Here is a 27916-nt window from a genome sequence, read left to right as displayed (position 1 = left end):
TCCTTTAGGGGCGTGGCCGTCCGGCTCTGCGGCCCTGCGCGGGGCGGCGCTCTAGGCTTCCATCTTTATGCGGGCGAGGAGTGGTTGCTAGGCTGCGCGCAGGGCCTAGTAGGCCGCAGGAGCGGCGGGGCGGCGTGGCCGTCCGGCAGCCGCGTCGAGTCGGGCTGTGGGGCGTCATGGCGGCTTCGCCTCCGTCGGAGTCGCGTAGCGCGGAGGGCCCGGGCAGCTGCGTCCTGTGCTGCGGCGAGCTGGAGGTGGTGGCCTTGGGCCGCTGCGAGCACCCCATCTGCTACCGGTGCTCCGTGCGGATGCGGGCGCTCTGCGGGGTCCGCTACTGCGCCGTCTGCCGAGAGGAGCTGGCCCAGGTGAGCGGCGCCCGCCGGGCAGGGGCGGCGGAGGGCGGGACCGGCAGCCGCCAGCCGACCACGACTCCCCTGGGCCTCCATGAGCGCCGGGGCCGCTGCCGAGAGCGAGGAGGCGGCTGGGGCGGGGGCGCCGTCTACCCGGGCGGCCTCTGCGGCGGGGAGGCCTCTGGGCCGGCGGGCGCGGCGTCCCGGAAGGGCTTCCCGCGGCGGCTGGGGGCGCTTTGGACGGGCTCCGCCTGAACCGCGGCGGCTGGGAGCGGGGAGGGCGAGCCTTGAGCCGAGCGGGGACGGGGGCGGAAGCGGCGCTCTCGGCCGAAAGGGCTTCCTCGGAAGCCGCCCTCCGGACTGGCCTTGAGGCGGAGGCTGCTGCCGTGGCAGGGCGCTCGGGCAGCAAAGCGGGGCGGCGCTTTGGGAGGGGCATCGGCCGGGGCTGCGCTGCCGCCAAGCCAAGCAAGCCCGGTGCCTCTTTTTCCGGCCTTCCCACCATTTTTGGCAGCCCAGTTTCTTCCCACCGGGTTTTCCTTCGCCTGTCTGCTGCCTTTGGCCTCTGTGCTCCTGGGTGTCCTCTGGCCAGGCCCAACTACAGTGGAGGCTCCCCGTGTCCTCCTCATCTTGAAAATAAGGATTCAGCGGCCATTCAATGGTGGATATGCTCAAGAACTGCTGCGTGGCAGTTGCGCAAACATGCCTTAATTCTTGTTTTGAAATTATAAAAACTTCATTATCAGATTATGAGAAACCTGTGGATATAATTTACTGTGATTTCAGGATAGTGTGTGGCTGAATAGCCAGTGACATCCTGATTAACCAGGTAGGTAAACATGGCATTGTGATAGCCTGTTAGGTGACTGGAAAGGCCTCCTCAGCCGGTTCAGATCCAAGTGGAGAGAGCTTTTAAAAGAGGATTCAGTCCCGGGACTGGTGCTTTTCAATGTTTGCATTAGTTGCTGCCCAGTTTTCATCGGTTGAAGAGTGAGGAGAAGCTTGTTAAACTAGTAGATCATACAAAGCTGAATGCGATAGTCATAAAAGACAGAAACACAGCTCCAAAGGATCTTGATAAGTTAGAGATGTGGGCTGAAAACAGCAGTGAAAATTAATAGACAGACAAAGACAACACCCAAGGCACATAGCGTAGGACAGGAGTGGGCAAATGTGGCCCTTTTACAACCTGTGGACTTCAACTCCCAGAATTCCCAAAATGTATAATGACATTTGCTTCTCCAAATAAATACAGAATAATTTGTATTATTTGTCTGCAGTCTATCTTTTCTAAAGCAGCCTTTTTGCTTAGATATGATAAACTACAGTCCTTGCTAGGCAAGCTGGGAATTGCCATCTAGCACATTTTTTTTTAATTTGATTTATATGCCGCCCTTCTCCGGAGACTCAGGGTGGCTTATAATGCGTTAAGCAATAGCCTTCATACTTTTGTATATCTTATACAAAGCTTATTGCCCCCACAAACTGGGTCCTCAATTTACCTATCTTAGAAAGGATGGAAGGCTGAGTCAACCTTGAGCCTGGTTTAAAGTTTAAAATTTAAAGGGTACTGAAGTGGAGGGAGGAGGCTGTGTTAATGCCCTGGTGTTATTCCAGTCCAACTTTCACTGATCTCCTGATCCTTGTCACTCTCCTACTCACAAAATTTAACCTTCCCTTATAAGAATTGGACCTCGCAAGATTTCGGTGCTCATCTGAATTTTGTCATCCGAGTCCTACAAATGTAGGGTTGTCAGATTATGCAGGGAATTTTTTTAATAGTCTTCTTGACTCAATTCTATAATTGTTCAATGTTTTGAATATCAACATGGGATTTGGCACACACCTCCTCAGGTGTGCTTCTCTGCAGGGCTTGGGACCCTCTGTCTCACCCGCAGTGAGTGTCGAAACCCCCAGACAGTTGATTCTGTTAATTAGGGCTCCTGGAATTCATCAGTATGACACTGTTTTGTGTCATACTGAGGGTCGGTTTCCTGACTTGATCCCTCTCTAAGCAACTGAATCTTCTCTTCTGTACTGAAAAGCCCCTATATAGCCTCTCCTTGTTTAGTGGCTACCTTGTTTACCAACCATTCACAAATACAACAGTATTTTTTTTAAAAAAATCATTTTCTGAGTCATGGGTGCCCAAATTTCTGCACACCTGACAAACACACACACAAGAATGAGAATAACATTTATACTGCTCATTAGAGAATTTAAATGGAATGGCAGCAATCAGTGATTTTCAGTCTCACGCTCAGATTTTCCACACACTGTTTCTCTTTTTCTCCTGTGTTTGCCTAGCAACCATTTCACTGCCAACTTAAGGACCAGATTGCAATCACGAAACAAAGAGGGAATAAGAAGTCCTTGCCAGCCCTGTGCAGAACCAGCCTTTTCCTTGATATTCCTGGGATATTTGGGAATCTGCTTGGTACTGTAGTTATTTTAGCAAAGAAGTATGAACATGAGTGGAATAAACGTTGCCAGTGGGCTTCTAGCTAGAGATGTCCTACTGTGGAGCTGTGGCTATTTATGCAGGTTCTTTAGTGGGGAAAGTAATGGTTGTGGTGGTGCTTTTTTTCTCCTTGGCTTCCATCCAGGCAGAAGTAAGTCAATTTTGCTCTGGGAGTAGCAGCTGCTTATTTCTTGTTTGAGAGTCAAGGTCCAGTGAACTCTTTTCTTCTGCCTCAGGAGGCCTTTGCCTCTTGACATTTGGGGCTTTTCAGGTCCCAGTCTATAAAACAAGGTACATTTGCATATTTTACTTGAGTGAGGAAACAGATCTAAAAAGGCTTTTAGCAGGCAGGGAAGAACAGGAGGGACACTGCCCCAGAAGGTCTGAGAGGACTATGAATAGAGACTGACGTTGGGTGTCATCTCTCATTTACACATTTAACAAATAGTACTATAATATGTAATCATATTTTATACTTAATGTATTATTTATATTACTATATGAATTGTAGAATGATTTCCAATGAAAGGTGGTATGAAGGTATGAGTCGGATATTTTCTCTTACCAGCTTTTTCATTGTAAATGCAATTTTTTAAAAATCAAAATAGAATTGGTAACAGGAAAAAAAGAATGGGATAGATCCTCAAAGAGAAAATTCCATGCTGGGAAGAAGAGAAAAGTGCTGGGATACTTCCTGTGCGTTTCCATTTGTATTTCTTGTGCTTAATTGAAAGGCGGTATACCATTATTTTCCTTAATTGTGATCTGGCTTTTCCTCTTTGTGTTTGTAGCACAATATTCTGTTGTTGCTCCTTTTCTATGTCAAAATAGAGGTGTGGATCTTGGGCTTTCCTTGTACTGGCTCTGCGGTGGGCAGAACTTTGAATATTTGTAATAGCAAAGGGGGTTAAATTTGGAGGTGGGAGAATACCCCATTTCGCGGTCAGCATCCACCCAGCAGTGCCACAACAGGCTGGGCCGTCCAGCTGTCCCAGGCTGGGGAAGAAGCTCCCCTCTCCCTCTGGCCTTGGCAGGAAGGCTCTTGAGCCATTTGGGCCAATCTGGCTCAGACCCGTCCTTGCCCCCTGTAATTGGCAGAGAGTCTTCAGAAACATTCTCCCTGTTTGTTCCTTCTCCCCTGCTACTAGGGAGTCCTGGGGATTAGGCTTGAGACCTCTTACATAGCAGTTTAAATTCTGCTGCTGAACCATTCCATCATTAAGGAAGAGAAAAAAGGAGGGAGCATCATGTGCAGCCTCTGGACCACTCAGAGGACGAGTTCCTTTCAGTCTTTCTGTGTCTCTCTTGGCAGTGAAGATGTGTTTTGTGTGGGCTCCATTATTTCTGACTTGAGAAGTACTGTATGCAAAAGACGCTCAGTCATTATGAAAACGGTGGGTGCCCTTGGCTTGTGGTCCCCGTTTTTCTAGAAAAAGTTCTCTCCTCTGTGTAGTTTCTTTTGCTCCCGTCATCTTCTATGACTTGTTCTGTCGGGGGTTTTCCACTTGTGTCTGATTAAATGATGCATCCCATTTATTCCTGGAAGAGTGTGTCACTAGCCAAAGGCATCTCCTGTTACATCATATTTAAATTGTGGGAAATGGAACCTTAGCCAAGCTCCTCACCTCTAAAGGAGGTGGGGTGAGCAACAAGTGGATCTCTGTAACTTTCTTTTAGGTTCCCACAGGGTGGATTTGATTTAAATCGAGTTGATTTAAATCACAATTTAAATCATGATTTAAATCACTAGTAGAAAGGCTTGTTTTAAATCAACTCGATTTAAATCATAATTTTTAAAGAGCAACTGTCATCTCTGCTACTCCTTTGACCCACTGTTGACTCACCGATAGTCCCAGTGTTGCAGAATATACAGCCTCATGCTACATAACTAAGCTCCATTTCATGCTGAATAAACTAAATTATTTATGTATCTTAAATAGAAAACTATCTTACGATAGATTTTTACCACAAAAGTTTTTTATTAAAATAAATTCGATAAAAATCAAAAAAATCCAATTTAAATAAAAAAAATCTGATTTTTTTGATTTTTTTAAAAAAAATCATTGATTTTTATCCACCCTGGGCTCCCATGAAATTGATGAAGTGTAATCTCGGTTGTCTCTTCAGAATAGTGAAAGCCCCCCTCCCCCTAAATCTTGAACATATGATTGTTGTTGTTGCTAACCTGAGGTGTACGAGTCTTGCATTAAGTTAATGTGATGTCTCCCTTGGACGACTTCTCTGACTCTTCCTCAGAGGCTGGCTGGAGGGAGGATGAGCTCATTATTGGCACTTCAAGAACTGGGTTAATTAATGACTCTGTAACTCCAGTCGAAAGAGATTTATGGGACACAGGAGGCTTCTGCTGGGGACAGCTTGCAGGTCAGTGAAGAAGAGAAGGAGCTGCCTTCCATGGTGGATCCGAGAGCACGCAGGGCAGAGAAAAAAACAAGAGCAACGGAGATTTGCCAGATGACTCCAATGCAGCCCCACCCATCTTGATGGGCTGTACCGGAAAGCTATTTATCATGGTGGGCAGAGGGAGGCGTTGCTGGGAACAACGTGTTGGGTTTATTCCTCATGTTTCCTGCTTGATTTTGTGCCTTGAAGACTGAACTTCTCTTGCCAGGTGAGCTCTCGTGGATGTACTTTTGGTTTTGCCTGGTAGTGATTTAGGTTTGTTTGGTGGACTTGTTGGAGCAACATTCTATTGTTTTATGGACTATCAGCCATTGCCTTGTGGACTAATCTTGGCCTGCTTCTGGCTGAATTTATTCGGGACAGTTCTGAGGCCGGGGTGAAGGGAATTGCTGGGGAACATTAATGAACTCTCTGAACCACACTTACATGTGTGTGTTTGTATGTGTGTGAGTGAGTGAGTGGGGCAGCACAGTTTGGGGAGAATGAGATTGTAAGGGAGTGGGCTGGATACAACCCATACAACCTCATATCTGTTAGGGCCAGGCAGGACATCCATTCCTTCCACAAAATCTGTTGCACAGAAGGCAGCTGGGAAAGATGCCTTCTCCATTGCCACCATGTGGCCTTTCTCCAAAAATGGAATTGTCCTCTGCCTTTCCACGTGATGGAAATACACAAAGGGCAGTCCAGTCCTTCATCAAGAAAAGTACTTGGGATTGGAGAGAGGGAAGGAAATAGAAAGTGATTACGCCTTTTCTATTTCCGGTAGAGAAGAGCTGAAAAAGAGCAGAAAATTCCATTCTCACACTCCCAGCCGTGAAGACAGAGGGATAGCATCAAGAACACAAGAAGCAGTAGTACCGCTTTATAAGGCCTTGGTAAGACCACACTTGGAATACTGTGTCCAGTTTTGGTCACCACAATATAAAAAAGATGTTGAGATTCCAGAAAGCATGCAGAAAAGAGCAACAAAGATGATTAAGGGGATGGAGGTAAAACATATAAAGAACAGTTTCAGGAATTGGGTACATCTAGTCTAGTGAAAAGAAGGACAAGGGGCGACGTGATAGCAGTCTTCCAATATCTCAGGGGCTGCCCCAAAGAAGAGGGAGTCAGTCTATTCTCCAAAGCACCTGAGGGTAGGACAAGAAGCAATGGGTGGAAACTAACCAAGGAGAGAAGCAACTAAGGAGAAATTTCCTAATTAATTGTGAGATTAATTAACAATTAATTGTGAGAACAATCAGTCGAAGGGGTTGCCTTCAGAAGGTGAGGCTGTTCCATCACTGGAGGTTTTTAAGAAGAGACTGGACATCCATTTCTCTGAAACACTACAGGGTCTCCTACTTGAGCAAAGGACTGGACTAGAAAGGTCTCCAAGGTCCCTTCCAACTCTGTTATTCTATGTTCTCAGTGGCAGTTTCCCCAGACCTTGCTGGAAAGTGTGAGAACTTATTTGCTCTGTGCTTTTTCAGTGACGATTGCCCAAGTTATTGGGCCACTTATTGCAGCTATGAGACAAACCTCTAATTCACTGAAAGCGATATTTGAACTTCTCAAGATGCCTGTGTATTTAATAGCTAAGCCCAGTGAGACCACCACTTCCACTCTTCTGGGCCTCTTGAGAGAAATGTGTGCTGTGGGCCTGTTCAGTTTTGTTTTTTCCTCCTTCAACTGTGCAGGATAGATTGGGATGGCATTTATTAGGGATTTGAGTTCCCTATATTCTTCCTCTGAATGATGATCTTCCTTGTGAATATTAATTCTGCTATCACAGGTGCCCCGTGGAGCCTCCTTGTGCCGCAAGCTATTTGGAGCCTGGACATTCTGTGTTCCTTACCTCTTCCCGCTTCTCTCCCCACAGGTGGTTTTTGGGAAGAAGCTGCCACCTTTTTCAACAATCATACTCAGCCAGTTACAACATGAGAAGAAATATGACATCTATTTTACTGATGGAAAGATTTATGCTCTTTATGGGTAAATGTTCTGTAGCTTATTCTCTTAGGGTAAAATACAGGCACACTGGCCAGTCAGCAAAGGAACAACTATGATTTTCATATCAGACAATTTGAAAATTGTCTGGAGAGTGGATGGAATGAATGACTTTTCCAGGAGATGCTCTGGGCAGCACTTGCCAGACCCTGTAGCAACTCTTAGGCTGGAAATGATCAAGAAACGTGTCTCCAAGCTCCAATTAGTATGAATTAAGAAAATATAACGTGTTTATACAAGAATTCCAACAAATACTTTTGCTTTCAAATGTGAAATATTTCATGTGAGGCAAATGAGGGACTTTCACCTGTCCCTCTGGCTACTAGCCTTTTTGTCAGTGTGTTTAGGAGGCAGCTAAGCAAACGGAAGGGAAATGGCTCTTGCACTGTGCAGAAAGAATTGTGCAAAATAAACTTACTTAGCTTTTTTATGCAAAAGCTTACATTTATGTATTTATTTAATAAACATCCTCAGACCCTAGAAAAAGAAAGGAAAAATGAAAGTGTGCCCGCAGAGGGAAAGATGCCTCAATGTGAGAACTGGTATCAGTGGCTGAAGCATCCTGCAGTATGTGGCTGTTGTCCCTCATGTGTGTTTTTTCCCCTCCTAGGAAACTCCTGCAACACGAATGCCCTCTGTGCCCGGACTCCCGGGCCTTTCCTGCCATTGTGGAATTGGAACAGCACATGAGGAAGCAGCATGAGCTCTTTTGCTGCAAGCTCTGCGTGAAGCACCTGAAGGCAAGCAGCGGGGAGTGAGGTAGGGGAGAGGGGCAGAGGGGGGATCTGTTTCTACTGAAAACGTGAAGGACATTCCCTCTTACCTTCCAGATCTTTACATATGAGCGCAAATGGTATTCCCGCAAGGATCTTGCTCGGCACAGAATCCATGGGGATCCTGATGACACATCTCACCGGGGGCACCCCTTGTGTAAATTTTGTGATGAGCGATATTTGGATAATGATGAGTTACTAAAGCACCTGAGGAGAGACCACTATTTCTGCCACTTCTGTGATTCCGATGGAGCTCAAGAATATTACAGGTCTGTGATTCCAGCTGACTCCCAAGATTGATGCTAGAGAGTAAGAAAGAAGATTTCGATAAAAATATCCAGATGGCTCAGACAGATGCCTCCCTAATTCACTGAACTCTAGAAAGAAGAAGGCACAGCATAATCAGTCTTGTAATATTTGTAATATTTATTGAGCCAGTCTCAATAAAAAATAGATTTAGCCTTCTGGTGGAGTTGATTTCCTAGTGTGGTTGATTTTCTAAGTGGGGCTGACAGCAATCTTGGTGCTGTAGTAGCTCCTCCTCCTCTCCCCCCCTCCCCCCTGATTTAGAGAGGTGCCTGCCTGAGCGACATCCATGTGTTGTCTCGTCCTGGACTTTGAAAATGTTTCAGTAACTTCTGCCTAAGTAACGGGTCCTGTATATTTCCATCAAGACCATCTTCTTCACTGCTTATAGTCACAGCCTCCTATATTTAGGGCCTTGATACAGGTGGCTTGTTCCTTTGGTAAATGGAGTATAGTAGGTCTGGGATGCTACTTTTATTTTATTTACTAAATTTATACGCTGCCTGTCGAGAGCAACTTTGGGCAGCTTACAGTGCAGTAAAATAACATAACATTCAGTTAGAAATACAGAAACAGTTAAAATTACAAGAATTAAATAGAGAAAATGAGTAAAAATAACCCCAAAGGCTCACATGGAACTGGAGTGGCACCTCCTGTCCCCAAACCAACCATTTCCAGCCTGAAGCGTCTCCACTGGTGCTCCAGGCCAGCCGGCAGAGCCAGGTCTTCAGGGCGGGGGGTAGACCTCACTCACGTCAGCAGAATGTTCCCATGTTGGAAAAGAGTCCTCTCCTAGACCTTCCAGCCAAAATTCCTTGGCTGATAGGATCCACAGCAGGCCTCTTCCGCTGGAAAGGCAGGGGATGGGCCAACCCTATTTTACCACCAGTACAGCCTTCAGCAGCCTGGGAACACTTGTGAACTCGCAATTATTCTTGGCTACAATGCTGGAGGGTATCCTGGTTGGGGCAAGGTTATCATAGTAGTTGCTCACATGACATCATTGACTCTGGAACAGTTTGCAGGATCCCTCTGAGCTGCTACTGGGTGAGAGAGAGACAACAGTAGCTCACAAGAGGAAGTGCTGTGCCTTGCATTGCCATAGTCTTCATGCTGATAGTCAAGCTAGGCTTATTTCCCTTCTTTTATTTGCTTTCTTTTTTTTAAAAAAAAAATAATTTTATTGAAAAGATAGTGCCATGTCAGGATAACAATGCAAATAAAGCAAAGCCAGAGAGATCATGGTAAATCTTAACATACATGCTAATAACTATAACTGTACTATGTTAACAGTAAACAGATGCTTATGATGTAAGTTTCTACTTACATTAGCTTATTTACAAATTTTTCCATATTATATCCATAGTTTTATGCATCTTTGTTTTACTGACATTCATAAACTTCCCTCTTATTTCTACCTCTTATCTCTATCCATTCATAAAATATATTCCATGTCCTATATATTTCAATTATCTTTAATTTTTAAAGTTAATCTGTCCATTTCAGCACAATCCCAAATTTTCCTAATGTCATCCGGTGGGGTGTTCACATTTTTCCAATATTTAGCATATGTAATTCTAGCTGCTGTCAATATATGTAACACTAAGTAAATGGTTGCTTTGTCATAACTTTCTGACAATATACCTAAGAGGCACTTTTCTGGTTTGAACTCAATATGTTGCTCGGTTATCATTTCTATTCATTTATGAATTTTCTCCCAGTAACTCCTTGCTTTCTTACATGTCCACCACATGTGGTAGTATGTTCCTGGAGTCTGGTTGCATTTTCAAAATTTGGCAGAGGAGTTCTTACACATTTTGGCCAATCTTGCTGGTGGCAAATACCACCCATAAAACATTTTGTAAAGGTTTTCTTTATATGCCGTGGCCGTCGCCAATTTGTAGTTTCTCTCCCAAATTTTTAACCATTTTTCTAATTTTATGTTGTATCCAAAATTCTTTGCCCAGGCAATCATTGTTTCTTTAACTATCTCTTCCTCCATTTTAGAGTTCAGTAAATAATTATATATATATATATATATATATATATATATATATATATATATATATATATATATATATATATATATTAATCAATTTATCATCCGTCCCCATTAAAATTTTGTCCAATGCTGCTTGTTCTTTGTTTATACCCCATAATTTAACAACTTTTTCGTGTCTTGCTTAGGTCTGCAAATACGGCCACCAAGATAAATCCAATTCCTGCTTCTGCAATTGTTGTCTGGATTTAAGATCACCCCTTTCATTTAAAATATCCTTGTAACATACAATTTTCCCCCAATTTATAAGATTTGGATATATTATTGTCTCCATTGGAGAGAGCCAGACTGGTACTTCCCTATAGTATTGTAGTTTGATTTTTTCCCAAATGTTAAGTAACACGTTCCTCAAATAATGCCTCTGGAAATATTTGTGCGCCATATTTCTGCCATACCAGAGAAAGGCATGCCAGCCTAATTGTAAGTCGTGCCTTTCTAGTAATAATAGTCTTCTGTTATTCAAGTTTACCCAATCTTTTAGCCAGGTAAGAGCTGCAGCCTGGTAATATAATTCCCAGTCTGGGAGCCCAAAGCCACCATTATTCCTAGAATCCTGTAAAACTTTCAATTTTATTCTCGATTTTTTCCCTTGCCAAATATATAGCAGTGTCATTTTATTTAGTTCATCAAAAAATTTCTTTTCTAATTTTACTGGTATGGTTTGAAATAGAAAGTAGTTTTGATAGTACATTCATTTTCACCACTGCAATTCTCCCTATCATCGATAACTGTACATTCTTCCATCTTTCCAAGTATCAGCTTTGTATAGTTGTCCTCTTTGACTGTCCCACACCTAGCTGGTAAGAAAATACCAAGGTATTTAACCTTTTTTTTCTATCTGTAAGTCAATTTTCTCTGTCAATTCCTTTTTCTGTTTGTTGGTGAGATTTTTGATTAATATCTTGGTTTTATCTTTATTTATTTTCATCCCTGCCACCTCTCCATATTCCTCAATTTTCTTTATCAATTTAGGACCAGTTTCTATGGGTTCTTCTAATATAAACACTAAGTCATCAACGAAAGCTTGGAGTTTGTACTTTTCATTTCTAATTTCCATTCCTTTTATCTCTGTATTTTGTCTTATGTTCTTCGTCAATACCTCTAATGTTAAAATAAATAATAATGGGGAGAGGGGACAATCTTGGCTTGTTCCTTTTTGTATACTAAATCTTTCTGTTACATCTCCATTAACCAATACTCTTGCGTTCTGTTGAGTGTAAATTGCTGTAATTGTATTCCTAAATTTTCCATAAAATTCCATAAAATTTAATTGTTGCAACATAAATTGCCAATTTATATTGTCGAAAGCGTTCTGTGCATCAGGAATATTAACGCTAGTTGTTTTTCATAATGTATTTCATAATATTCTAGTACATCCATGATTATTCTAACATTTTTTATTTGTCTTTTTGGTAAAAACCCATTTTGATCTGAATGAATGAATTCATTTAAAAAGTTTTTTAATCTTTCCGCAATTATTGATGCGAAGATTTTATAGTCTGCGTTTAGTAATGAAATTGGTCTATAGTTTTTAATTTGAGTTATATCTGAATCTTCTTTGGGGATCAGGGTAATATAGGCCTCTTTCTATGTGTTCGGAATTTTAGCTTCCATTAACACTTCATTGTATATTTCTAGCATCGATAGACTCAAGGTGTCTTCTAATTCTTTATATATTTCTACTGGTAGACCATCTGGTCCCGGGGTTTTATTATTTTTTGCTTTTTGATTGCGTTCATTAACTCTGCCATTGTTGTTCTTTCCTCCAGCCTATTCTTAACTGTTTCTGAGATTTTAGATAAATTGGCTTTCTCCAGATATTGTATTAATCTCTCCTCTTCTATTTTATCAGCTTCGTATAATTTCTCATAAAAATTATGAACTATATCTCTTCTCTTTTCAAGTTGGCTATGTAATATGCCTTCCTTGTCCTTATCCAATTCTTCTTTTTTTCTTTTTTCAATCTATAGGCTACTACCTTCCCAGTTTATTGGCATTTTCAAAGAAATTTTGCTTCGTTCTTTTTATTTGTTGTGCCAATTCCTCCTGTCCTGTAAGATTTAATTTGTGTTTAATCAGCTCCATTCTATGTCTTAAATCTATTCTTTGTGGCTCTTTTTATGATTTTAATTAAAGTTCTTTATATTCTTCTTCCAAGGCCTTTTGATTTTGTTTCTTTTTTTTTTTCTGTGCCATATAGTTTATAGCTAATCCTCTTATAACTGCTTTGGCAGTATCTCACACATTCTGTAACGGAGTCTCTTCCTTTCTATTTTCTTTAAAAAAAGAACCCCAATTCTCTTTCCATCATCTGAATGAATTACTTCTCTTTTATTATTGATTGGTTTAAAGTCCACCTTGTTCTCTTCATTTGTCCCTTCCAACTAATTTTTAATGGGTTGTAGTCTGCCCATAAATTTGGTTCAATTTCAATCTCTTGTACATTTCCACATAATTCCGAATTCATCCAAATCATATCTATTCTGGACCATGATTTATGTATATTGGAATAGAATGTATATTGTTTTTTCCCCGGATTCATTTCTCTCCATGTGTCCGGAATAAATAATTCTTCTATCATTTTAATCAATGTTTCTGGTAAAGTCCTTCTAGTTTTTTTTATTAATTTTACTACTTCTGTAGTCCAGTTCATTATTGACAATTGTGTTGAAATCTCTCAAGTGTGAAGTTTCATTGTGAAGTGTGAAGATATATTTTATTGATTTATTGATTTATTGATTTATTGATTTATTGATTTGATTTGATTTGATTTGATTTGATTTGATTTCTATACCGCCCTACTCCCGAAGGAGCACAGCCAAAACAATAAAACACATACATACAAAATTTAAAAGTAGAATTAAAATCAAATTAAATAGTTTTGGCCCAGACAAATTAAAACCCCGAACTATTTAAAACCAATTTTAAAATTTGAATATATAAAATACTAAAAGATATTAAAAAATTAAAAATCTTTTATAAAAGAGGGAGAAAATTAGGCCAGGCCTGCCTGGTGAAATAATAAGGTCTTTAGAGCGTGGCGGAAGGTGCGCAGATTCAGGATCCTCCGTATCTCCGGGGGGAGCTCGTTCCAGATAGTAGGTGCTATATTCATATTTCATATTTTATCTCTAGAATCTTTTTGTGAAGTTGTTTATAAAACTTCTCTTGTCCAGTATTTGGTGCATAAATAATTTTAAGGGTTTGCTTTTGATACAGAGTCACCTCCAACATCAAAATTCTCCCTTCTTCATCATTAAAAATTTGTTTGGCATTTATTGTTTTTCACATAAAGTACCACCCCTCTTTTTTTTTTTGGCTGTGGTATTGAATAGAATAGTTTTCTCAATTTAGAATATTCCAGTAATTTATATTGTTGTCTCTTAATGTACACTTCTTGAAGTGCTATTATATCTAATTTTAATTTCAGTAATTTAGATAAAGTCTTTCTTTTTGTTGGTGAATTCAGCCCATTAATATTGACTGAAAACACCTTTATTTCTTCTTGCATTCAATTATTTATATCTAGGCTTTATAGTTCTAGTTGCTCTTACTTCTCTAGGTTTCTTTCTTATTATGGTGTTAATCTGACTAATTTTCAATATACTCGAGAGATTGCAGTTCTTTAAAAATTGAAAATTAATAAACAGAAGTTTACAGGAAACAGAATATATAAAGTGCCATTATACTGCTATTTTATTGTAGTGCAAATACTTAAAATTAATTCAAGAATATAGATTCACAGGAAAATGGTTTGGATGTTTTACTAGATCACCGGTTGAATGAGAGACAATGGTGTGGCATAGCTGCTAAAAAGCACTGTCTTGAGATTCTGTATTAACAGAAACTTAAACTCTAGATAATGGGAAGCAGTTCTACTGGACTCTGCTCTCCCTCAGCTCTCGTGTGGAATTCTGTGCCTGGTCTTGTTGTCAAAGTTGACAAACGAGCAAATTCAGAGATGAGCTTCTCAAAAGGTGACTGGACCTATGAGGAACACTTTAAGAAGCTTTATATACAATATGTGTAGTCTGTGGATTTAGCAGATCCTGCATAGAAGGGAGGTTGGGGTTGGACTACCTGTCTTCTGTCCCTTCTAACTTTATGGTAAAAAATACCTGTGAAAAGGTGAGCATTTTAAGATTTGTACTGAAAATACAAATTGCAGGATGGTTCCAGAAATTGGTGCAGTGGAATAACTTTGGGGTGACCTCCCTTTCTATCACTGCCTCCATCTGAGAGCAGCGTGGAGGAGCCCACAAGCACCCCATGCGCTGTATCTCTCTCTTGCAGCGATTATGAGTATCTCCGCGAACACTTCCGGGAGAAGCACTTCCTTTGCGAAGAAGGTCGGTGCAGCACCGAGCAGTTCACCCATGCCTTTCGGACCGAAATTGACTACAAAGCCCACAAGACGGCTTGTCACAGCAAAAACCGGGCTGAAGCCAGGCAGAATCGGCAGATTGACCTGCAGTTCAACTATGCCCCGAGACACCAGCGGAGAAACGAGAGTAGGTCGGGGCGGAAGGGAGGGCAGGGAGTCTCTGGCGGCTGCACCCCCACCGGGTGGAAGTGTCCTTTTGGGCATGGTTGGGCATCGTGGTTTTTCTGATGGGCTCTTTACTCTCTCACCATTCCTCATAGAATAGAGAAAATAGAGAATGCCTGTTCAGGCAGACGTTTAGTGAAAAATGCCAAAAAGTTTTTCCAAATCTTAACTTTGCTGCTAGTCCTCCACTTACGATCACAATTGGGACCAGAATTTCCATCATAAGTAGTTGTGGTCATAAATGGGAACCAATTTTATGACAATTTTTACAGCTGTTGGTAAGTGAATCTTGTCATTGTTAAGCAAATCCAACTTCCACAATGAGTTTTATGCCAGAGATTGCAAAAAAAAAAGGTTGCAAGTTGCAACTGTGCTGCAACTGGATGTAAATGTGAGCCGGTTGCCAAGCATCCAAACTGCGATCCTGGCACTCCAGAGGTGTCCTGTGTGCAAGTACAGACCGAAGGGCATTTTTTCCCAAGGCCATCGTAACAGTGGGGGGTTGCTTGGTTCTCCCCGGTTCTTGCAAACCGGTAGTGGAAATTTTGAGTAGTTCGGAGAACCGGTAAATACCACCTCTGCCTGGCCCCGCCCCCAATCTATTCACTGCTTCCCGAGTCCCAGCTGATCGGCTAGAAGGAAAAAAATCAGGGCTCACTTCACAAAAAAGAGGGGAAAAAAAACAAGACACCTTAGCTTTAAATTGAGAAGCCAAGAAGCCTCCCGATTGATCGGCTAGAACCGATCGGCTAGAATCGGCTCCTTGTAAACTGCTCAGTGGTGGTAGATTGGCAATTGAGGCCAAGCTGCCTGAAAGCGGTTTCCAATGCTCTTGGTGGTGGCAGAGCAGCAAAAAACTGTTTAAACTCTTGCCAAGGCGCTTCAAAGGGCCACCCTACAGCTGATCAGCAGTAAAAGGCAGTGTGGTGGTAGACCAGTGCGCTCCAAAAACAATTAGGTAGATCGGAACACTCCAAAAAGAAATGGGTAGACTCTGCAAGCAGTTAAAAGCCTGGTAGACCAGTACCTCTGCTAAATCCTAAAGAATTGTTTGTCACATCAAACCACGCCCACAAAATAAGCCATGCCCACAGAACCGGTAGTAAAAAATTTTAGAACCCACCCTTGCATCGTAACTTTGAACCATCACTAAACAAATGGTCATACATCGAACACTGTCTGTAGTATTTCAAAAGTTCATGTTTCCATCCTGATGGGGTGAAGGGTTTGCCTGGTGAAATTGGGGGTGCCAGGATGCCAATGTCTCCTGCGCTCCCCTCCGACTAGGATAAATACGTTAACTAACTTGACTTGCACATAGGGCAAGCCTAGAATTCAGCTTTCTTTTTTGAGATTGTTTTAGTGTTGTATTTATGTTCCAGGTGTTGTGAGTGGTGAAGACTATGACGAAGTTGATCGGTATAACAGGCAGGTGAGAGGAAGCAGGTCAGGAGCCCGAGGTGGGCAGCAGAACAGGAGAGGCAGCTGGCGATACAAGAGGTAAGAGCAACAGTGGTTGGTTGGGGGTTTCCATTCAGATGGGCAAACTGGGAAGGAGCTGCTAGGCTTCAGCAGGCAGAGCCAGGCCAGGAGCTGCGCAGAGAGGCCAGCATAGAGGAAGCTGGCAGTAAACACTTCTCACTTCTCATGGCATAATCCATTTTATCGTTTTTTGTTTTTGCCTTGTGCTCTATAAATTAACCTACAGCAATGCTTGCTTTAATGGAAAACCTACTTTAAATGATAGCTTCCCCTTCCAGTTTCTGGCCGTGCTTAATCATGACTGGTATTCAGGGCAAAATGAAGGGCGTGCCTAGCCACTTCTGAATGTTGTGAGCCCAACAAATACAATACATCAATACAAATACATTCTTTCCAAAGTCTCAATATCTTTTTGATAATAATGTGACCAAAACTGGACACAGTATTCCAGATGTGGTCTTATTAAGGTTTGATAAAGTAGTACTAATACTATGATCTTGACTTTATCCCGCTGTTAATGCAGCCTAGCATTGTATTGACTTTTTTTGGCTATTGCTACACGCAGCTGACTCATATTTAAATGATTGTCTGCTAGGACCAAGATCCCTCTCACAATTACTGAGAGTCAGATTTTGAGTCAGATTTCTGTACTTGTACATTTGGGTTTTCCTGCCTAAGTGTAAAATCTTACCTTTCTCACCATCGAATTTCATTTTGTTAGATAGGGCCCAGTGTTCAGATCTGTCAAGACCTTTCTGGATTTTACGCCTATCTTCCGAAGTGTTGGCTATTGCTGCTAGTTTAGTCATCAGCAGATTTGATGAGTTCCCCTCTATTCCCTCATTTATGAAGATATTGAAGAGTCCTGGGCTTAAGACAGAACCTTGGGTACCCACTGCTTATTTCCTCAAGAGCTACCCTTTATCTTCCCTGCATCAGATATGCAGACACTTGAGAGCAGGTTTCAAGAATTGTCAGGCACAAATAACCAAAAATATCCAATGAGTTCAAAGCACAGATGGTTTTATTATTGCTTTTGATACACAAGAATTTAGTCAACTAACGGTCAAGCCTAAATTGGTGCTAGATAAGAGTTGATGGAATTTGGGGGGAGGGGCTGGACTTGGGTTTCTTGTGGCAACACAATGACTCTAAACTGATGACAAATTTAACTCCACCTTCCAGCTCAGCTGGTTCTTCTCCTACAGAGATTTCCTTCCGTTTAATGCAAAGTGCTAGCAGCAGCAGCAGCAAAATGCCAAACACAATCCAAAGCTTATCTGCAAAGAGATCCAGGCAGCAGGCAGAAGTGTTGAGTCATAGACCAAGAGTCCAGACATTGGTGGGTAGTTGGCAGCTGGTCCAGGATGAGAGTTTTTTTTTTTTTTTTAAATTTGATTTATATGCTGCCCTTCTCCGGAGACTCAGGGCGGCTTACAATGCGTTAAGCAATAGCCTTCATTCTTTTGTATATTTTATACAAAGTCAGCTTATTGCCCCCACAAACTGGGGGGCATTTCACCTACCTTAGAAAGGATGGAAGGCTGAGTCAACCTTGAGCTTTGGAGAGATTCGAACCAGCAGAAATTGCAGGCAGCTGTGTTAATAACAGGGTGCACTAAACCACTGTACTATCAAGGCTCTGTGAGTGACAGGTGCAGGCACACAATCTAAATTAGATGGTTGTTTTCAGCGGGCTGTAGCTGGGCAACTGTTGCTGGGCCAGGACTTAAGACCAGGACTGACCATGTCAGGTGAGACCTACTAAGTGCCTTTGCTGCTCTCAGTGTGGAGAGTAGCATGCTACGCTACAGGACTGAAGTCGCCTGGGATCAGGCTCCTGGTCATCTGGCAGCTGGATTGAGTCATTCTGGACAATTGCCAGCAGAGTCAGCTTCAGGGTCATCACGGCTCCTTTTTCTCTCTCCCCCCCCCCACACACACTCCCCAGATCCTTGGAGTTTGAGCTGGGCTTGAGGCTGCATTTCAGGTGCATGTGGCCACAGCAGCTTTCTATATTTGGGTGGTTGGTGGGTCCCCAGTGTTAGATATTATAAAAGGGCTTCTGGCCAGAGGATGTTATGGAGGCTGGTTGTTGGGTCTCCCAGCTGGGATTCAAAGGTGGGGAGATGTCTGGTTTCATAATTTCTTCCTGGTGTTATCCATCCCCTTCCCCATAACAGGTTGCCTTTCCTGCATCTTGCCCACAGTATCTTAGCATTACTTGTTCCCCTTGTGGGAAATATGGGAAAGACCTCTCTGTGACCTCTCTTGGTTTTGTTGATTTGAAAAATTCTGCAGAGAGGAAGAAGACCGAGATGTTGCTGCAGCCGTTCGGGCCTCAGTAGCTGCCAAAAGGCAAGAAGAGAAAAACCGGGTGGAAGACAAAGGGGACAGCTGCCGTGCCAAGAAGGAAGATGCCAAAGATCCTGAGCCAACAGTCTCTAAGCGAGGGGTGAAGCCTTTATCCGAAGAACCAGGTGAGCCCTCGCTCTGTCCCCAAAAGCCGTACTGGGCTTTGTCTCAGACAGTGGGCTTCTTCATGTTGGTGAGATGATGGCCTTGCTGTCTCTTGCTGGAGTTCTTGGTGGCCTTTTGGTTAGATTGTGTTCTCTGTTTTTCCCAAGTTCCTAAGGAAGTGGCTCCCAAGGCTGCCTTAAGCAAAGATGACTTTCCTGCCATTGGCTTGCCAAGCGTGGATTCTGTGCAGAGGTGAGTCTTTGGTAGCGTGGAGAAATAAACTGGCCAAAATGTGAACAAGACCTTGCAGAAAGAGATCAGACTCCAGTCTTCAGAGGCCCCTTCAAGACACCTCTCCCTTCTCTAGTTGGGATGGTCCTTTGCTTGGTCCTCACAGACACCCGTTTTTCCCTTCAAACTGGCTCCGTTTCCTTATGCCAGCTTGAAGCTTCAGATCTGAATTGGGAGGCAAAGGTCAGTGTGTGCTGTAGGAAGCCTCCCTCTAGCCTTGGAGTCTAATGCCAGCAATGGTGAGGCTGCTTCTGCTTACTCCTGCAGCTGTTGTGGGAAAGAGCTCGGCCTCTCGTGTTTTCAGGGCTGCCCCCCGAGACTAAAATTGCTGCTCTCTGGGAGTCCTCTGAACAATTGTGCCTTTAAAAAACAAGGCACATGGAGTGTTTGCCTTGAAACCTTCAGTAGTCACCAATGTACTTGGTTCTAGACTGCCCTTCTGCTCTCTACCCTCCGAGCCCCGTCTGGCCTCAGCTGGGCTTGGAAGGAATGTCTCACCCCCACTCCCACCGTGATTGGAATCACGGATGGGCACCATGGAATGGAATGGAATGGAATGGAATGGAATGGAATAAAAGAGAGTTGGAACGCACCTTGGAGGTCTTCTAGTCCAACCCTCTGCTTAGGCAGGAAACCCTACACCACTTCAGACACATGGTTATCCAACATCTTCTTTAAAACTTCCAGTGTTGGAGCATTCACGACTTCTGGAGGCAAGTTGTTCCACTGATTAATTGTTCTAACTTTCAGGAAATTTCTCCTTAATTCTAAGTTACTTCTCTCCTTGATGGTTTCCACCCATTGCTTCTTGTCCTGCCCTCAGGTGCTTTGGAGAATAGCTTGACTCCCTCTTCTTTGTGGCAGCCTCTGAGATATCAGAATACTATCATGTCTCCCCTAGTCCTTATTTTCATAAGACTAGACATATCCAGTTCCTGCAACCATTCTTCATATGCTTTAGCTTCCAGTCCCCTAATCATCTTTCTTGCTCTTCTCTGCACTCTTTCTAGAGTTTCAACATCTTTTTTACATCATGGCGACCAAAACTGAATGCAGTATTCCAAGTGTGGCCTTACCAAGGCATTATAAAGTGGTATTAACATTTCACGTGATCTTGATTCTATCCCTCTGTTTATGCAGCCTAGAACTGTGTTGGCTTTTTTGCCAGCTGCTGCACACTGCTGGCTCATATCTATCTATCCTGCCAGCTTGGTGTCATCTGCAAATTTGATGAGTTCCCCATCTATCCCCTCGTCCAAGTCATTGATGAAGATGTTGGGATACTCCACTGCATACTTCCCTCCATGTAGATGCAGTTCCATTGAGGACTACACGTTGAGTGCGGTTGGTCAGCCAGTTACGAATCCATCTGGTGGTGATGCTGTCTAACCCACATTTTTCTACTTTATCTAGTAGTAGGTTATTGGTCTGTCAAATGCCATACTGAAGTCCAAGTAAATTATATCAGAGTGGCAGAGAGAGGGGTTGTCCTGCATAAGTTTTTTTTTTTTAATTTGATTTATATGCCGCCCTTCTCCGGAGACTCAGGGCGGCTTACAATGCGTTAAGCAATAGCCTTCATCCTTTTGTATATTTTATACAAAGTCAGCTTATTGCCCCCACAAACTGGGTCCTCATTTCACCTACCTTAGAAAGGATGGAAGGCTGAGTCAACCTTGAGCCTTGGAGAGATTCGAACCAGCAGTAATTGCAGGCAGCTGTGTTAATAACAGGGTGCTTAGACCACTGTACCATCAAGGCTCTGTGCTTGATGATAAGTGCTTTCTCTTTCAGCTCATCTCAGTTGGCGCCAGTAAAACTTGATGAAGAGGACTTTCCCAGGCTCTCCTTCTCCTCTGCTCCACTTGTGGTCTCTGCCACTCTGCCCTTGTCGTACATGGCTACAGCCCAAAAGACGGGCTTTCAGGAGGAGGACTTCCCTGCCTTGGTCTCCAAAGTCCGACCAAGCAGTAAGATGGTGTCGACCCTCGCCTCGGCCTGGAGTGGTGGCTCCAGTAAGAACATGGCCCGAGCCATCACGGCCACAGCCAGCCAGCCGGCCAGAAAAGGGCCCCCTCCCAGCAGCAGCAAAGCAAGCAAAAAGAGCAAGGTGGTATTCCCTGGCAACTCTCAGGACAGCAGCGGCAGCGTATCCTCTCAGGAGATCCGTAGTGCGCCAACAATGGTGGATGTGTCCTCCTTGCTGGCAGCCTCCAACTCTCAGACTTTTGCCAAAGTGGGTAAGAAGAAGAAAGTTGGGACTGAGAAGCTGAGAACAGCCTCACCCTCCGTCTTGCAGGAGGTGTCAGCCGCCCCCCATTCTCTCGAGAAGGCAGACGATGCTGAGCAGCCCTCATCCGTCGCTGCCAATCCTGACCTTCCCAGCACATCTGCCACTCTGGTGAACGGTCACTCAGAAAAGCCCACACTGTCATGCAGGGCTTCCAAAGAGCCCCCTGGCCTTAAGAAGCCACCTGGAGGTGGCCAGTGCCTGTTGCCTCAGGAAGACTTTCCAGCCCTTGGGAATGCCGGGCCACCTCGGATGCCTCCACCCCCAGGTAAGGGCTGCGGTGCTCCTCAGTCCTAGGTTTGGGGAAGGGCCTGGGGAGCTGTAGGAAAGCAAAATGGCAGTTGAATCTGGCTTTGGGAAGCAAGATGGGTTGAGGACATTTGGCCCTTTCCTTAGCCCTTCATTGAGAGCTGGTCAGGCATGCAGTAGATGCAGCTGCTGGGTCAGGCTTTGACCCTTCATTCCGGGTCATCTGCTCCTCCAGATCATCTGCCTGGGATCCATTTAGCAGGAGTCACCCTGGGATCTTGCCACATAGCTCAGACATTGTCCACCACTGAATTGCATATGCTTCTTACACCTCTTGGCTTTATAAAAGCTTTACTGAAGTGGGATTAGGATTAGGGTGGATGGGGGGGTAGGACTCAACAAGAGCAAGAGTGGTGATTAATAGGCACCTGCGGGGGCCGTCAGTGTCTGCTCTAACTGCTGCATAACTTTCTCCCTCCTGTTTTTTAGGTTTCAATTCTGTGGTGCTACTTAACAGCCCCCCACCCCCTCCTGGGCTGTCGGTGCCTCCTAGTAAACCACCCCCTGGCTTCACTCCCATTCCAACCACCAGTACTTCAGAAAATGCCCCAGCTCCAGTGAAAGAGTAAGTGTGAGAGTAGTCCTTCTGGGTAACTGGTGCTTTCTGCCTCTACTGAACAGCTCCAGTGCCAGTTTTCCTGGTCTCAGGTGATGGTGCCAGGAAGGAAGGCCTTTGGGGCCTTAAAGGGAAAGGCTCTCCCCAGAAGGATCAGACTGGGTTTTCTGCTCAAGGTTGTAGAGATTATATTTATGCTTGTCCGTTTTATATTTATACTTAACAGCTTAAACAGCTGTTGCTAATATTTTGCAGCCAATTTCATATTAAAATTATTCAATTTCAAAACAATATCAAAACAGATGATAAGAGAGCAAGGAGGCTTCCTTGAATTTTGAGGACATGGACAGATCTCAGATTTTTCTTAGAATAATTATTTATAATAATAATAATTTTTGTCAACAGCATGCAAGTGGTTTGCCATTGCAGCCTTCTACAACTTCCTGGTCTTAGCCTGTAGCCTTGGAATTTCTGTGTGGTCTCCCATCCAAGTACCAATTTGCTTCACTTGTCACCTGCAGAGAGTTTCTCTCTCTATGTCTACATGTCATGATGTACCAATTGGCACGTCCTCAAAACAAATCCATAGTTTTTTGGGAGATGTGTGACAACAGGTGCACGAGTTTGTGGACAAGTGCCACAAGGCTTCCTTGCTGCACTCCGAGTCACCATTTGAGTTTCAAATCTTCCATAACTCTAACTTTTTGTGCCTGTTTTTGTCACATTCTACAATGAGGATACAAGTCATTAAAATCTGCTCTTATTTTCTGAAGCAAACTTCCCCTTTCTAATAATGGGTTAGAGGGATCTGTGATAACCGGGGTTGGAGGGTGGGGATATTGCACAAGAGTCCTGAGCGCCGCGCCCCCCCCCCCCCAAAAAAAAAAAAAAAAAAAAAGTAAGGCCCTTTGCAGCAGAATGTTGACGAGTCCTGGCTGTGCGGTTGTTTGGACACGCTTCTGTCTGAGATGCTTGGATTCTGACCCTGGGCAAGTGGTGGCCTCTTCTACCTCTAGGAATCCTTGATTCTGGACTCTGGCATCCGGTTTAGGGATTTCTGACAAGGGTATTCATCACAGCTTCATAGAACAACAGCAATAGATCACCTGGCGCTTCTTTTTGTAGATAGCTACGTTTTTCTTTTTCTGAAACAGGCCCAAACTCTGTCAGGGACCCTATCTGATCCTGGAAAACTTCCAGCAACGGAACATCCAGCTAATTCAGTCAATCAGAGAATTTCTTCAAGAAGATGAATCTCAGTTCAACAAATTTAAGACGTATTCGGGACAGTTCAGGCAGGTGAGTAGCCAGGAAATTAATTTTCCAGTAATTTCGTGGCAACAGCTGATGCATGTGAGGTTTTCCCCGGAATCTGTCTTTAGGTGAACATTTCTTTGTGGGAAACTATTCATTATTGTTGATAGAAGTGAGACTGACATAGTGATCAACCAGCCAGCACTCTGGTTAAACAGGAATATTGCTTTTCAAACAGGCTAACTGACCGGTCTCCTTGGGGGCTTGGCATTAGCCTCAGAAACAGGGCGAGAGCTTGTTGTGCCTCAGCAGAAGACTCTGGGGGGAAGTGGGACTTTTGCCTTTGATCCTGAGTAGGATCTGTAAGTGAGAATCGGATCTTCCTGCTGCGAGGAGGAGCCATGCTTTAAAGCGAGGCCTGACAGGAGGCATGCAGTTCTCCGTGGCGTGGGTGACAGCGGGGAGGACTTCTCCCAAGCGAGCCTTTCTCCACGCTCAGGAGATGATGCCCCTTAACCTCAAGAGGAGACAGAGGATGACAGCTACTGGGGTTTCTTGGACCTGATCACTAAGGTAGAAACTAGGGATCAGCCCAGAAGTGATGCTTAAAACTAAGAGGCACCCTAAATAGGACTGTCATTTCAGAACCTGCTACCTGCTATCTGTTGTTTTTATCTGCTTCTGCTTCATTAAAAATAGTGATGATGTGCTTCAGATTTATTAATTACTTAGTAAATAGATGAGAGTTGAAACCTTGACATCCCTAACAAACTGCAGTTGGGGATGATCTGGCTCTTCCTGAGTTCAATACATAATAGGTTCCAGAAGCTCTCAGAATTGAGGCTGTGGTCCAACATGAGCACTCTGATTACAGAGAGGATCGGAAAGCTTTTTTGGTTGCTTTTAGTGCCTTTGACTGCTTTGTTTACTTCTTAGCCTTGTCTTCCTGACATTGTATTTCAAGAAATGGCTGAAGTTTTCATGGTAAAGTATCTGCCCTGATCCTGGCCAAGACCCAGCACACAGAGACAAATGGCTGTCTAACCTACAGGAGCCTCATCATCTTGGTTGCTCTTTGGACTCTTTCTAGGGGCTCAGCATCTTTTTTGTATTGTGGTGCCCAGAGCTGGACCCAGTATTCCAACTGTGGTCTCACCAGCGCAGCATAAAGCAGCACTAACACTTATCATGATCTTGATTCTGTCCCTCTATTAATGCAGCTCAGGTGACTGCATTGACTTTTTTGGCAGCTGCAGTAACAGCTGGCCACTAGGACTCCTAGATTGCTGTTGTGCCAGGTACCGTCTATTCTATACCTGCACATTGGTTTTTCTTGCCTAAGTATAAAACCTTCCTTTTTGCACCACTGAATTGCATTGAGTTGGATCGGGCCCAGTGTTCACGTCTTCTAAAGTGTTGGCAATTCCTCCCCCCACCTTAGTGTTATCTACAAATTTGATGAGTTCTGTTCCCTTGCTTTCTCCTGCTGGAATTGCCAAATCCTTATGCAAAGTAGGAGAAGGATCGGTTCCTGGATGACTTCCTTGGAGAAAAAACTTCCGTGGGATCTCTTCTTCATTCTTGCACGTTTGTGATCTAATATGTTTGTGCCACCCACAGATCTGAGCTTCCAGTTTGTGTCAACTCCAATTCAGGCTTAGCTTTTTTCATTTCTTTTTCCTGACTGTCCAATTTCTCTTCCTAGGGTCTGATTTCAGCAGAGCAGTACTACAAAAGCTGCCAGGAGCTCTTGGGTGAGAACTTCAAGAAGATCTTCAATGAGCTCTTGGTCCTCCTGCCAGACACAGCCAAGCAACAGGAACTGCTCTCTGCATATCAGGACTTGAAGGCCAAAGCTCCAGCTGGCTCCTCCCCCCCCTCCTCCTTGACCTGGTCCAAGAAGAACCGAAAGGGGGTCTGGCACACAGAGCCGCCTTCTGACCTTGACTGCTGCGTCTGCCCCACTTGCCAGCAGGTGCTGACCCAGCAGGACCTCGTTTCTCACCAAGCCCTGCACCTGGAGGAGGATGAGTTCCCTTCCTTGCAGGCCATTAGCCGGATCATCAGCTAGCTGTCCCAGGTGACCAATAAAGTTAGTCTCCCTCTGCAAAGTGGCTCTTCTCAGGCAGGTTCTCTACCCAGGGGAGAGGAGCCAGCTGTGTGTGTGGGCCAAAGGGCCTTGGGACCTGAGGAAGAAAAGCAGGGGGAATTAAATGGTGACAGACCAAAGGAAGCCATAGCTGTTATCAAAACCTGGGGGCAGTCCTTCTCCCCTGCAGAATAGGATGGAGCAGCAGGGTGATGGGCCTTAACTCCTGGCTGGCCACAGAGGGATGCAGCTGCTTTCTGAAGAGGGGAAGGTTGGGCTTGGCTGCTGGGAAATAACGGAGAGCGGCTCACAGGGTTTGTCCCAAAGGATTCCAGAAGATGGGAGAGACAGGATTGGGCAAAGAATGCTGTGGGGCCTTTCTCTATCCTTCTTTCCCTCATTCTTCACAGTGTTTTGCGGAGAGGACTTTGCGGCTTGTCCCAGCAGGGAAGAGTCCTCAGGCAGAAGAGTTGCCCAAGAACTCAGAATCTGTTTCTCTCAAGTTGTTTCTAAAGGAAACCTTGGCTTTTTCCTTTTGTTCTGTTAGACTTGCATGCAGGGGAAAAGGTACCATTCAGTGCTTTCTTTACTTCTCACTGTAAGTGTGGGTTTCTGTCCAGTGATGTGAGTTCAGTTATTTCCATGGTCTTGAGTGGTCGTGGCTCATTAAATGCTGCTCAGCAGTGACCCCTTCCTGATGCCTCAGTGCCATCCTGGCATGTTCTTGAAAAGGGCTGCTTGCCTGGATCTCTGCCCCAGTGACATTGGATGCCCAGGGTGTTGCCAGCTGCTATCCATGAGTTCTGTCCTGTTCTCCAGATCATCTCCAGCAGCAGAGTTGAGTTGCTTCCACAGAAAGGTTCTTGAGACTGTAAAGTTGGTCAGAGGCACCACTAGCTTTTTACATTCAAGAGTAGACATTATAAATATGATTTACAATTATCTGTCTTTTTTCTCTCCCCTCTCCCCCCTCTCTTTCTCTCTCTCTCTCTCTCTCTCTCTCACACACACACACACACACACACACACACACACACACTGCCACATGTGAGTATTCAAGACCTAGCACAGGCCCCTTGAATTTTCATTTTGCGTACATGTGTATGTATGTGGCATATAATTGGACTGTGCTTCTTCCCACTGCCTCTATTTAAAGGGGGAGACGACATGTGATGTGTCTTGCAAAGCAAAACTGAGTATAATCTACAGATCTGCCACATTCATTTTTGTGGGCTGTCTTTAATTGCTGAGGATTTGGTGTTGCAGCCCCTCAATTTTCAAGAGCAAAAATGGGCTATTAGTGTTTTTTAAAGTCACTATTTGCAGAGCATTTTGCTGTATCAAGTTGGCCATTGAGTTCAAAACTGAAATGAACGTTCTTTTATGTTGGCAATGCTTGTAAGAAGACCTGTAGCCTCAATCTCAGACAAGTTTATTTTGTCATTAGACAAAGTTCAATTTACTGTTTCTGGGTCTTAAAATTTGTGCTTTTCAGCCAGCTTTTTTCAATTATTTCCACATTTTTCAGTGCAAGTATAATAGAATGTAGGGCTCCTTTCAACTTCAGCCCAGGCATGGGAGTGCAAATCGGTTCAAGGAAGTCCTTTTACCTAGCATATTCATGGATCATCTTCGCCCATCCCCACCCCCACATTGGGCCTGTTCCTACTGGTGGGGACATTGCCTTTTCTCACTTCCTGAATGCCCTGCAGTGAGACCTTGTATGGGCCCTGAAGATTCTGTGGGGCTGCTTTTTGCCCCAAGTTCCTGCTTCTTTGAGGATCTCCCTTGAAAGGAATGACTCATGTTGTAGAGTTTTACCGTTGAGCAGGAAGACAAAGAAGCTGCTGCTGCTGCTTCACTGCACACCCCCCCCCCAAAATTCGGTTTGACTGGGGCTCCTTGATCCATGAGAATAAGACTCATCAGGTCTCAGGCTGGGTAGGATAGCTGCTCCCGCTCAGTTGCCTGGCATCCAGGAATGCTTTTGCCATGGGTGACATAAAAGAAGCACTGTTGGCAATGCTGTCCTGCCCTCCTGAGAGGATGGCTCTCAATAAGCCTGCACCAGCCGTTTGAATCACCCCGTGGCTTCCCTTCCCCAGGAACATTTTGACAAGTTTCAGACTCTTCCTTTTAAGCTCTTTATTGGAAAATAAGTTGTAATTGCAACACCAACAGTTAAATTAGCACAATCACAGACTAATCTGTTGTTCAAAATGTATACCTATAATTATATACATAAGAATGTAAACATTAAAAAAAATTCACATGGTC

At 44.0% G+C, this 27916-nt stretch overlaps 1 protein-coding gene across 3 annotated transcripts; it reads left to right on the top strand.

Moving 5' to 3' along the window:
* The first annotated feature begins 83 nt into the window (after positions 1–83).
* Positions 84–27916, top strand: ZNF598 (zinc finger protein 598, E3 ubiquitin ligase). Of its 3 annotated transcripts, XM_070954916.1 has the most exons (13): positions 84–365; positions 7094–7206; positions 7832–7961; positions 8052–8263; positions 14653–14870; positions 16291–16408; positions 18692–18870; positions 19018–19102; positions 20936–21699; positions 22170–22305; positions 23451–23595; positions 25256–25630; positions 26050–27916. In XM_070954916.1, exons 1-12 carry the CDS (start codon positions 177–179, stop codon positions 25619–25621), a joined length of 2655 nt encoding a protein of 884 aa, XP_070811017.1. In that variant the 5' UTR covers positions 84–176; the 3' UTR covers positions 25622–25630; positions 26050–27916. The 3 variants fall into 3 exon arrangements, with proteins under 3 accessions (XP_070811017.1, XP_070811016.1, XP_070811018.1); XM_070954915.1 differs by having other exon boundaries at positions 25256–27916; XM_070954917.1 differs by lacking the exon at positions 84–365 and adding an exon at positions 1117–1176 and having other exon boundaries at positions 25256–27916.

The sequence above is a fragment of the Pituophis catenifer genome, unplaced genomic scaffold (assembly GCF_029215685.1).
Source record: "Pituophis catenifer annectens isolate HBS135680 unplaced genomic scaffold, rPitCat1.0.hap2 SCAF_16, whole genome shotgun sequence".
Lineage (NCBI taxonomy): Eukaryota > Metazoa > Chordata > Lepidosauria > Squamata > Colubridae > Pituophis > Pituophis catenifer.
Note: the sequence above shows the minus strand (reverse complement) of the source record. Positions and strands in the feature narration are given on the sequence as shown.